This window comes from Paramisgurnus dabryanus, chromosome 2 (genome assembly GCF_030506205.2).
Source record: "Paramisgurnus dabryanus chromosome 2, PD_genome_1.1, whole genome shotgun sequence".
Lineage (NCBI taxonomy): Eukaryota > Metazoa > Chordata > Actinopteri > Cypriniformes > Cobitidae > Paramisgurnus > Paramisgurnus dabryanus.
Genome location: NC_133338.1, coordinates 6,522,611 through 6,534,461, shown reverse-complemented (window position 1 = coordinate 6,534,461; position 11,851 = coordinate 6,522,611). Strand labels below are relative to the sequence as shown.

Sequence of the window (11,851 nt, the reverse complement as noted above, 5' to 3'; positions counted from 1 at the left end):
TGTTAAGGTTCTTTTTAAAACCATTCAGCCAAAAATGCTTCTCCGATTTCATTGTGAAGCACCTTTATGTTTAAGAGTGATAATGGTGGTGGTTGTCTAGTTGATTAGGTCTTAGGTCTCTCTCTCTCTTTCTCTCTTTCTCTCTCTCTCGCTTTCACTCTCAAAATTGTCAGACAGGAAAGGGCTGTGATTTGGTGCCTTGCTCTATGAGACGGCGCTTGTGTTTAGTGGGATGCTAAGAAAAGGGAGGGTAGGCGGCAGTTACAAACGCTCCTCTTAACTCCCTGACAGCCTCTGGCACTACTGAGAAAAAAATCTCCAACCGTACAAGAGGAACTTGTTCAGCAGTGGACCTTTATCATGTTGAACTGACCAGTGTCTTTTATCCTTCTGGATTACCCTACATAGCAACTTCTAATAGAACGAGGAGTAATCTTTCCCATAAGGTACTTGAGGAAGCCACTATGATCAGCTTCGGTAAGTGTTTATCTCATTCCTCCTCGATGGAATAGGAAACTTGCCTGCGACTTGAACCAACGCTTGAAAACAGATGTTTAGTGGGGGACAGACTACAAACCTTTGGACACACATAGTTTACCATGTCAGGTTGACTGGCATCAACCAAACACAGGCAAAGAAAATTGCACGGCATCCGTAGCCACAAAACTGTGGCGTATCCCGGACCTTGTGTGTTTGCTGGTGTACTCCAGACGCTGTTTGTTATAATTAGATCAAATGGAGACAGCTAAAGCATGCAGTACTGTCAATGCATTAGTGGTGCCGTGCTGATTCATACTGTCACATTACAGTTCTGCCTGAGGTTCATCTCCGATTTATCATCATCATGCTTGTGGAAATCTAAAATTATGTTTGACAGATTATCCAAAATGTTGTTTTTAAGACCGATTGCATGCAGGGTTTGTTGGGAGGGTTTTAGTTCTTGCATAATATGAAAAAGTTGCATAGCTTTGGCTGTTGAATGGTTGGTAAAGACAAAGCTTTGACATGAGGTTTTGATAAAAGGGAAACAGTGTTTACACATTTATAAACACTTGGCGATTAGGGGATGGCTCATGACAGTAGAAATATGTAAAAAGGAATGAATACAAACAGGATTTGGGGAAAATAGCTACACTCAAAAAAAAAAAAAAAAAAATGCTGGGTTGCTATTAACCCATGCTGGGTAAATATTAGCCAGTGCTGGGTTGTTGGGTACTTTTTAACTCTTTCCCTACCATCGTTTTTTTTTAAGCTGCCAGCCAGCACCAGCATTTTTATAATTATATGATTTTGAAGTTTAATGCTTTCCAGAACATGTTCTTCTTTGTATATATATATTCTTCATCCCACCTTCATTTGTTCTCCTTTAATCACCTCACAAATATGGGTATGTTTTTTTCAAAAATACCAATTTTTTTTGCAAAAAACTGAGATAATTCAATTTTTAGAGATCAAATTCAGAGCGATGATCAAAACATACACAGAGTTCTTACTGTTTGCCATAAGGGGTTGCTTCCGGGTTTTGTAAGTTGAGTAAGAGCACCACCTGGTGGAATATAGTGGACATACGGATTGCCAGAAAAACTCGTCATTGGCAGGGAAGTGTTTTCTCTTAATTGATGAGTTAACTAATCAATTTCAGGGAAAGAGTTAAAGATCCAGTGTGTTTTTTGCAACATCTAGGGTAGTGGTTCCCAACCTTTTTCACTTCAAGGCCCCCTAGTTTCCCACAACAATATATGAAGGCCCCCCACTTACAAAATTTTTTCCACATAAAATTAAATAGGACTAGACATATGTATATTTGCTACTAAAATAGCCAGAAAAATAAAATAAATGCTTGGTTTGTCCAATTTTTTATAATTTTAAGTCATCTTAAGGCCCCCTTGGAAATCTGCTGAGTCCCCCCCCGTGGGCCCAGACCCCCTGGTTGGGAACCACTGATCTAGGGAAAAACTATTAAAAAATGTTACAAACATACAGCTCCAGATTTAAAGAATGATCATGTGATTTTTAAGAATGTCAGGTGACCTGTAAAAGCGAAATAAAACTGTTGCTATTGCAGTTTTGTTATATGTTCTTTCTTTGAATTGCCTGAAAAACCACCTCGAGCGTAAAAACTTTTTTTTTTGCAATATATGGAAATTTATGTGAAATTGATGTGTTCATTTTTTATTTGTTATTTCAATTTGCGCAATTTGAAGGGTAATGGAAACGCAGTCTCAAACTGTACTCAGATTTTCATCGAAGTCTGCATAATACAGGACCAAACTATAATGAAATGTGGGAATGGGTTCTTTTGCATTGGCCAGATTAGAGGTCTTCTCGGGTCCAAAGAAATGTACCTGACCAGAACCCGAACCCGAGGTGCATAAATCTTTTATTTAACATCTTTCGCCGCCATTGACGAGTTATCTCGACATTTATGAGTTCATATTTACCTGATAAATATGCCTTTTTGACGAATTTCTCTGAAAAGGTGTAAAACCTAATTTATCAAAAATTGAAGCAAAAAAATTATTTAATGATTCGTCTGATCTCCAATATAAATTCCTTAAAAAATTAAAATGTTTTAAGCTTTTTGCTCAAAATGTTGTATTTTTTAAGAGAAATATCCATATTTCAGTGGTTAAATTAATTGAAAAAATAAATATATAATGAAACGTTTTTTCCCCGTTTCGTTTGTTTGTTTGTTTGTTTGTTTATTGTGTGTTTGAAAGCAGAGGGTCTGTTATTTCATTTGTTCTATTTGTATGTTTATATATTTATAGAAGATTTATAGTCTTCTTAGATCCATTTGGCGAGACCTGATGCAGCTTATATTATACCCGACCAGTGTCCGAGGCACACATGAAACTTTTAGACCCGAACCCAATTGGGTCGGACCTCGGGTTTTCGTATCTAAGTGAACCTGTGAAGACCTCTAGGCCAGGGGTTTTCAAACTTTTTGTGTGTGTGGACCACTATTTGTAATCAAGCATTTTGCGGACCACCTCATAACTCATAATAAAATATGTCTACACAAAGTCCTGAATTTATCTGCACCTCTAAATAGGCTTACTACCTCTAAAACTATAACTGGTCATCACATCAGTACAACAGATTCTTAAAAAATATTCTTAAAAAAAAATAGTTTTCTTAAAAATATATATTTTATATTTTATTTTGCCTTTACACGGACCACCTGCAGTACCCTCACAGACCACTAGTGGTCTGCGGACCACAGTTTGGGAATGGCCGCTCTAGGCCAAATATCAACCACCCTAGAAACACGTATGGGATGTGCTATTTTGAACTGTGCTAGCAACAACCCAAAACACCCTAGAAACCACCTAGTAATGCCCTAGCTACCACATTGCAATAAACTAATGACCACTCAGAACATCTTAGCAGCAACCACATAGAAAACTTTAGCAGCTTTCAGAAAACATTACAAGCAACCTAGCAACTACCCAGTACACCCTAACAACCGCGAAGAGGTGCTAAAAATACACTCACAAAAATGTAGCAATGTTAGCGCTTTAGCTCCGGCAGCTACCATGAATACACTTACATGACAGGGACCGTTACTCGTGCAACCTCGCTACATTAACATATCAAGGGGTGAGAACCAGAAGGGCCTAAGTGACATTTCACCAACTTTAATAGAGGGCCAGAACAAAAAATACCATGGTTTGATCTTACCTTGTGTACTTATTTCAATGTTTTATAACTCCAAATTGATTAGGAATGGAATTAAACAGTGAATTAAACAGTGTGAATCCTCTGTGCCATTACATCAATGAGTCAATGCATTTCAATACCATACTGTTGCTATTGAAATGACCATAAATGAAGTTGGAAAATATTGCAGTAAATGACACAAAAATAGTCAGTGTACCAGTAAAACAATCAAACTTTTGTTAGTTTACCTCTGCCGTCAATGCACTCTGGTTATACCCTTTATTATTAAACTCAGTTAGTGAGCTAGAGTCCAGGAAACTACTCAGGTCTTGGGTCCAGTCCTGGGTGAGTCAAAGCTTTTTCCTTGAAGGGATTATATTATCCTGAACTTCTAAATTGGGTTTTGGATGATACCTTTGCTCAACCAGCATCATTAAATACACCAACCAACATAATTTTGCTTGTAAACATGATTTTCACTAGCTAGACTAGCACCAAACCACATCCTTGGACTAGTATAGAAATGTAGTTTAGCTGGATGCAGATGTTTTAAGGGCAATCCAGGCTTCTTATGTAAAGTGCTACAATTGTCAGCCAGAGAAATGAACTCAGCGCTTGCGACACACATTGGCAGATACTGTATGCTACTTTCAAGACTGAGGCGGGATAGGGAATGATATTTCGTCATGATTTACGTAATACATCCCAGTGGTTCATGGAGTGATGACTTTGCATTGTAAAAAAAAACAGAATTAGCTTGTGCAGAACCTTACAAACACAGTGTCTACTGTACATAATTGCCTTTTAATGGCGCATTATTGAAGCTGAACCTCATAAGTGCTCGGTTTGGAAGCCCATACATAGGCAGTAATGTACAAATAGCTCAACATAAAACATACAAATATGAAATCAAATAGACAGTTTGGATTGAGTATCGACGTTTACATTTATGCATTTGGCAGATGCTTTTATCCAAAGCGACTTACAGTGCATCACAAGGTATACATTTTTTATCAGTAGGCATATGTGTGTTTTCTGGGTTCGAACCCATTACCTTTTTGAGTTACTAACGCAATGCTCTACGACTGAGCTATACAAGAGCATTATTGACTGTTTTTATGTTATACTTCTATACTTTAAAGGGATAGTTTGGCCAAAAATGATATTAAACCCATGATTTACTCACCCCCAAGCTGATGCATATGTCCATAATTTTTCAGATTAACACATTTGGGTTATTTTCGAAAATGTCTTAGATGTTTGAGTTAATCAAATGTAAAGTTACAGGGTCCACGTCCTTCAAGTCCAAAAAATGTGCATCCATCCGTCACAAAATAAATCCAAATGGCTCCAGGATGATAAACAAAGGCCGTCTGAGAGAAATCCGTGCAGTGTTGTTGTAGAAATATCCATATTTAAAAACGTTATAAAATAACTAGCTTCCGATAACGCCGCCATCTTAGACTCCTCTGTATTCAGAAAAGAGTATCAGCGTAGTTTACGCACTTTTCTTAGTGACGTATGAAAAATTCGGAGGGCACAGAGCAGCAGCACAGAACCCTTCGTAAACTGCGTACACTCTAATCTTGAATGCAGACGCGACTAAGATGGCGGCAATACCAGAAACTAGTTATTTTCGTTTATAAAGTTTTAAATATGGATATTTCTACAACAAAACGGCACGGATTACCCTCAGAAGGCCTTTGTTTATCATCGTGGATTTTTGGCCGAACTATCCCTTTAATGCTTTTGTGTATAGCCAATATGAACTTTAATGTTTCGTCTGCAACTTTGCATGTTTTATAAAAAGTTTAGCATCAACAACATAAACAAACAGCTTTCGAGGATCAAACGTAACTTCCAGTAAACTTTCACAAAGAATCAATAACAACCTTTAACAAGCAAAATAAATAAGTAAAGTTATAAATAAGTAGATTACTTAAGTTAAAATCATAGATAAAGGGTATCAACTCATTCCCCAGACGTTTTTAGAAAAGTTGCCCGTCAGCATTTTTTGTGATTTTCACAAAAGTTCCACAAAATGCCTTCCATGGAAAATGTTCTTCTACAATTATATAAACATGCAAATATATCAAATGAAAGAACAGACCCTCTGCTTTCAAACAAACAATAAACAAACAAACAAACGGGGAATTTTTTGTTTTATTTGCGTATAAACTCTTAAATATGTTTTTTTTTTCTTAAAAAAATAAAAAAATAAAAATTTGAGCAAAAAGCTGAAATAATTTCAGTCTTGTGAAGGAATTTTGTTAGAGATCAGATTTAGAACGATTATCAAAACACACACAGTGTAAAATGAATAAATTATTTTTGCCAGTTTTTTTCTAGTGGATAATTGCGGTATTACAGATACTATATTACAATGTGGACTACAGATCGGCCAATGCTCTCTTGACATAGTGTTGATCCATGACCACCATCTCCCCTCGTCTTTAAGGAAAAAAAATTTCTAAAATGATTTTTGACAAGGTATTTGTTCCAGAGTTCAGTCTAGCCACTAGTCAGACCATTAAAAAACAGAAGCCGGAAGTTGAAACCGTCTATAGGATGAAACTGTCTATAGACGCTCTTTGCAACCCAGCAGACGATTCTGGGCCGAATCTGGACTGAAGTCAGCAGCTCCGGTGCAGATCCAGCCCGAAGTCATCTGTCTGGGAATGCATTATGTGATTGACTTTTCTGTAAATGAAACATGCCATTCTGCCTCAAAATTTGTCCCATTTTTTGTCTTGATTCATTTTTTGCATTGTAATGTTTGCAGACTTCTAAAGAGGGAAACATTTTTAATTCCCATATGAACGATCTCATGACTGAGTGCAATGTCTTTTTATAAGTGATTAACGTAAAGGAGTTATGGATTAAATGTCAAATAAATGCTTGATAGATGAGACGGATTATTAGGGAATGTGCTTGACAGTCGAGCTTTATTAGCAAAAATACATCTTGGGGCGGTTTCCCGGACAAGGATGAGACTAATAAATGTAAGAGGTGTCCAAACTGAAAACAACTTGCACTGACATATCTTAAAATACATTAGTGCCCTTTGTTTGCCTCAAAATGCACGTTTTTAGTAAGGCATATTTCCTAATTAAACTAAGGTCTAGTCCTGGTTTAAGATAATCCCTGTCCGGGAAACCACCCCCCATTAAGTTTATTTTGCAAAGCTATCTTTGGAATAAAGTGAGCCGTATGGACTGTATTAAGGTATACTTTTATAAACATTAAGTATTTTATGGGAAAACACTCGGTTTGGACTTCCCAAGAGGTTTTTTTCAATATCAAAAGACATTTTATGATCCATACAAAATCTGAGATGGCTTTGTGGTGCAATAACGTTCAATGTTGGTGACCATGACATCATTCTAGCCTAACACTTTTGTGCAGTAAGTACATTGTGATTTAGACACCGGCCGTCACAGTATATTCCCACATGCCATGATGGATATGAGCTCATCTCACATGTTTCATTAATGTATGTGCAGCTGGTCATTTATAATGCATGATTTTGCTATGTGTGTATGGAAAAAACAAGACAAAACCATTAGGTTCAATCCCCTTGGCATCTACTGTAGTAATAACGCTTGCATTTTCTACCATTTTCTACGTTTTCTCATTGGAAACTCAACCATCTTGCATTTAAATGAAGCAATCTAATCGAAGTTATAGGAACTTTATCCATATGACTCACTTTATTCCAAACACATGATAGCTTTGTGGGTAAAGTAAACTTGAAGGCCATGTTTATGCCCCAAATTTAAAAATGGCACATTGTCGACCCCCGAACCAAACTTGTATGTGTCGTAGCTGAACTTAAAATGCTTATATAGAACCTTTCGTGGCACGGTTTTGTAAAGAAAAGTCATGTAAACAATGTAAGTAAATAATGACACAGTTGTTGTTTTGGATGTATTCCCCTTCCCTTGTAATCTATTGCTGTCGTACATTTGTTAGATTCCCTGCCAAGTCAGTCACGGGACATTGGTTTCGCTCAGAAGAAAAGCGCTCTTAACTGCGCTCGTAGCCTCTGCGATTTCTGAAAACACTTAGGCCACAGGACTGTACGGCAGGAGGGACTCCTAACCGAATTTTCTAATTGCTTTCTTCTGCAGAGCGCCCTCCTCCATTAGCGCTGATGCATCCTGGGAGAGAACCTCCCTCTGTGGCCATCATGCCTCTGAGAAACACCCACCACCAACAACTGCATCACAGGAGGAGAACCAAGAGGATGGAGAGGGGGAAACCTGGATCGCGCTCCAAGAAACTAGCCATACTGTCCAGATCTCTCATCATCTGTAGCTCCAGCACCAATGAAGAGCCATCGAGCCCAGAAGAGAGGAACTGCGAGGCCTGGGATGAGGGATGCTACAAAGACCCGCTGGAAGGGTCAAATTCGGAAAAGTATATCACGAGGAGCATCAGCTTGCAGACCTCCGCGCAAGAAGCTCAGGGGGGCCAAGAGGGCCCCAAGAGAGCCATGAGGAGGTCCTTCTCCATTAAGGTATGTATTAGTGATGACATCACAGATTTTGAAAACATCACAATGTTCCTGTATTCCTGAATTGGCAAAGTGTTGCTTTAACAGCGCACAAGGTCATGGCTTTGATTCCCATGCTCATTTTAAAGGCGCACTGTGTACATTTCAGATGGATCTCTTGACAAAAATGCAATATAATATACATAACTATATTATTAGTGGTGTACAAAGACCTTACAAGATGAACTGTATAGTTTTTATTACCTTAGAATGAGCCATTTTTATCTACATACACCATGGGTCCTTCTACATGGAAGTCTCTGTCATGTTTCTACAGTAGCCCTAAATGGACAAACTGCTCTATAGATCGCGTTACAGCCATACTTTTTCTCGACATGTTTGTCCTGTGGCGGCTACCATATGAGTTTTGAAATTGAGGGGTGAGCTGTTGGTTGCAATTCACAATCTCACCACTAGATGTCGTTAAATATACACCTTTAAAGTATAAATTTATTATCAAACTTAGTAAGGTTAATGCGGAAGACAAGAAAACAAGGTAAGAATATCATGACAACAAATCTTTTTCGACCATTTCTGTGATGGTGTTAAATATTTTAACTTATTCCCGCCAGCCTTTTCTTCGAAAAGTTGCCCCTCCAGCATTTTTTGTGATTTCACAAAAGTTTCACAAAATGCCTTTTCAAAAAATTATCTTCTAAAAATATATAAACACACAAATATATCAAATGAAAGAATAGAGCCTCTGCTTTAAAAAAAAAAACAATAAACAAACAAACACAACGGGAAAAAAATGTTTTCCATCTTTCCGCAATACCGCTATTATCCACCAGATCTCAATGAAAAGTCGGAATTATCTCTGCTTTTTGCTCAAAATGTGGTGTTTTTGCAGAAACCTACCCATATTCAAAAGCTGATTACAAAAGAACCACTGAAGGTAGGATGAAACGTTTTTTTTTTTTTGAAAGCAGAGGGTCTGTTCTTTCATTTGGTATATTGTATGTTTGTGTATTTAAAGAAGAACATTTTCTGGAAGGCATTAAACTTTGGTGAAAATCATGAAAAACGCTGGCGCTGGCTGGCAACTTTTTTTTAAAAACGCTGGCGGTGAAAGAGTTAAAGTTGTCCAAATTAAGTCATTACACTGCAAAAAATTATTTTCAAGAAAACATTTTCTTATTTTTTTGTCTTGTTTTCAGTAAAAATATCAAAAAATTCTTAAATTAAATGCTTTGATGAGCAAAACGACCCAAGGAAATAAGTCTAGTTTTTAGACAAAAAATATAAAATTAAAGTTATTTTGTGCATAAAACAAGCAAATAAATCTGCCAATGGGGTAAGCAAATTTTTCTTGAATTTGGTGTTTAAGAAAAATGTTCAAGATTATTTTGCTTACCCCATTGGCAGATTTTTTTGCTTGATTTATGCAAAAAATCACTTAAATTTGATATTTTTGGTCTAAAAACTACACTTATTTTCTTGGGTTGTGTTGCTCATCTAGAAAAAGCATATTAATTTAAGAATTTTTAGACATTTTTACTGATAACAAAACAAAAATACTAAGAACATGTTTTCTTCAAAATCTTTCTTTGAAGTGTAGCAACTGCATCCATTCAAAAAAATTAAGTTTTGATATATTCACGGCAGGAAATTCACAAAATTTCTTCATGGAACTGATCTTTACTTAATATCCTAATAATTTTTGACCTGAACAAAATCAATCATTTTGATACGACTACAAATATACCCACGCTATTTAAGTTTTGAGTCACATATTTTTGTAAAATTTAAAAGTAAATACAATCACATGAAATATGCAAATATACCATGGTCAACCCTGCACTATTTTGTGCCAGTTGCACTTTCTGTCACTATGTACACTGCTAAAAATTAAGTTCTTACTTAGCATTTTTGTCTTGTTTTCAATAGAAATATCAAAAAATTCTTAAATCATGATGTATTTTCTTGATGAGCACAATGACAGAAAAAAATAAAAAAAAATTTACAAAAAAATTCAAATTTAAGTAAATATGTGGTTAAAACAATAAAATACATCTGCCAATGGGGTAAGAAAAAAATCTTGAAATAAGTTTTTTTTTTCCTTAAACATTTAATTCAAGAATTTTTTTCTCAGATATTTTGGCTTGTTTTAAGCACTTATTTACTTAAATTGTATAATTTTTGTCTAAAAATGTGATATTTTTTCTTAGGCCATTTTTTGCTCATCAAGAAAATACATCTTGATTAAAGAATTTTTTTATATTTCTACTGAAAACAAGACAAAAATACTAAGTAAGAAAGTCATTTTTTTTTCAGTGTAAGCCTGTGTATGTCACTATATATTGTATAATGTGGGATCACACAGATGTATCTTCACAATATGAATCATAATCACATGGCTGATGTGACGGGTGAATCTATGGTCCAGCCCGGCTCATTACATCAGCACAAAAGAGGTCTTGTTATGATACAGAGAGACACAGAACAGGGCTCTCATACAGTACAGGCCACATACAGTAGAATATTCATATAATGACATTTAAGTCCCAAAGGACCACACTGTGATAAAACGCCACTGTGACCTTTGCACAACATTTAAATGTATTGTAACAATGTTTATTTTAAAATAGCGCTGCTTTGACTTTATGAAAAAATGAAAGAGCTTTGTTTTGAATAGAATGTCAGTGTGCTGCTAGTTTCAGATTTTCGACTTTGCCGCTTACTCCAGCCTACAGACTTAAAAAAAACGACAGAAAAAACTGGGTAAATGACATTAAAAGCGACCAATAACAATACATTGTTTTTAAAGGGGTGTGTTTATTAAAAATAGATGATTGCCATTGCAATGCATCAAGATGGCCAGTGAATAGACTGTGAAAGTCTTAGGCTAACTGTGCGGTATAAAAAATAATTTTATGGAAAAACATAACTATTTGTGACCCTGGACCACAAATCCAGTCATAAGTCGAATAATAGCCAGTCATAATAGCCAACAATACATTATTTGGGTGAAAATGATCTATTTTTATGCCAAAAATCATTAGGATATTAGGTTAAGATCATGTTTCATGAAAATATGTATTTATCATTAGTAATATGCATTGCTAAGGACTTCATTTGGACAACTTTAAAGGTGATTCAATCAATATTTAGATTTTTTGCACCCTGTAGACATTTCATATTCATATGAATTAGCTACTTTGTAAAATAGATACAAACTATTGAGCCTGCCTTTGAGTAAAACAACCAATCATAAATGGATAAAATATTGATGATTATTTAGGGGAGGGGCCTCTTGCCAACCTGTGCGTATGTAAAGTAGCTGAAGTGACCTCGAAAATATGTTGTTTAATTGTGATTTAAGAGATATCTAGAGTGTTTTTCCATTCAACTAGATAGGATTTTTGTCTTGCATGAGTGAAATAACTGCCCAGAGGTGATGCAAACATGGCCGCCAAGTAACGTATTATGCAACAATTCACATTTTAACAGTAGTAGAGCATCTCGGGTCCGTTCTGCAAAACACATTCATTTTAATGACCCGATGCCCCTATTATGATACCCGACCCGTGTCTGAGGCACACGTGAAACTTTTTGACATGAACCTGCTTGGGTATCGTGCTTTTCGGATCTAAGCGGACCCGTGAAGACCTCTAGGACCCGATTTGACCAGAG

The 11,851-nt window shown here is 36.2% G+C and overlaps 1 protein-coding gene across 1 annotated transcript in view; it reads left to right on the top strand.

Annotated features, from left to right (window-relative positions):
• The first annotated feature begins 250 nt into the window (after window positions 1-250).
• Window positions 251-11,851, top strand: part of il16 (interleukin 16) — a 47,845-nt gene continuing 36,244 nt past the window's right edge. The window contains exons 1-2 of the mRNA XM_065294267.2: window positions 251-477; window positions 7,794-8,182. Of these exons, the coding sequence (XP_065150339.1) occupies window positions 465-477; window positions 7,794-8,182 (402 nt within the window). The 5' untranslated portion in view covers window positions 251-464. The remainder of the gene's footprint in view (window positions 478-7,793; window positions 8,183-11,851) is intronic.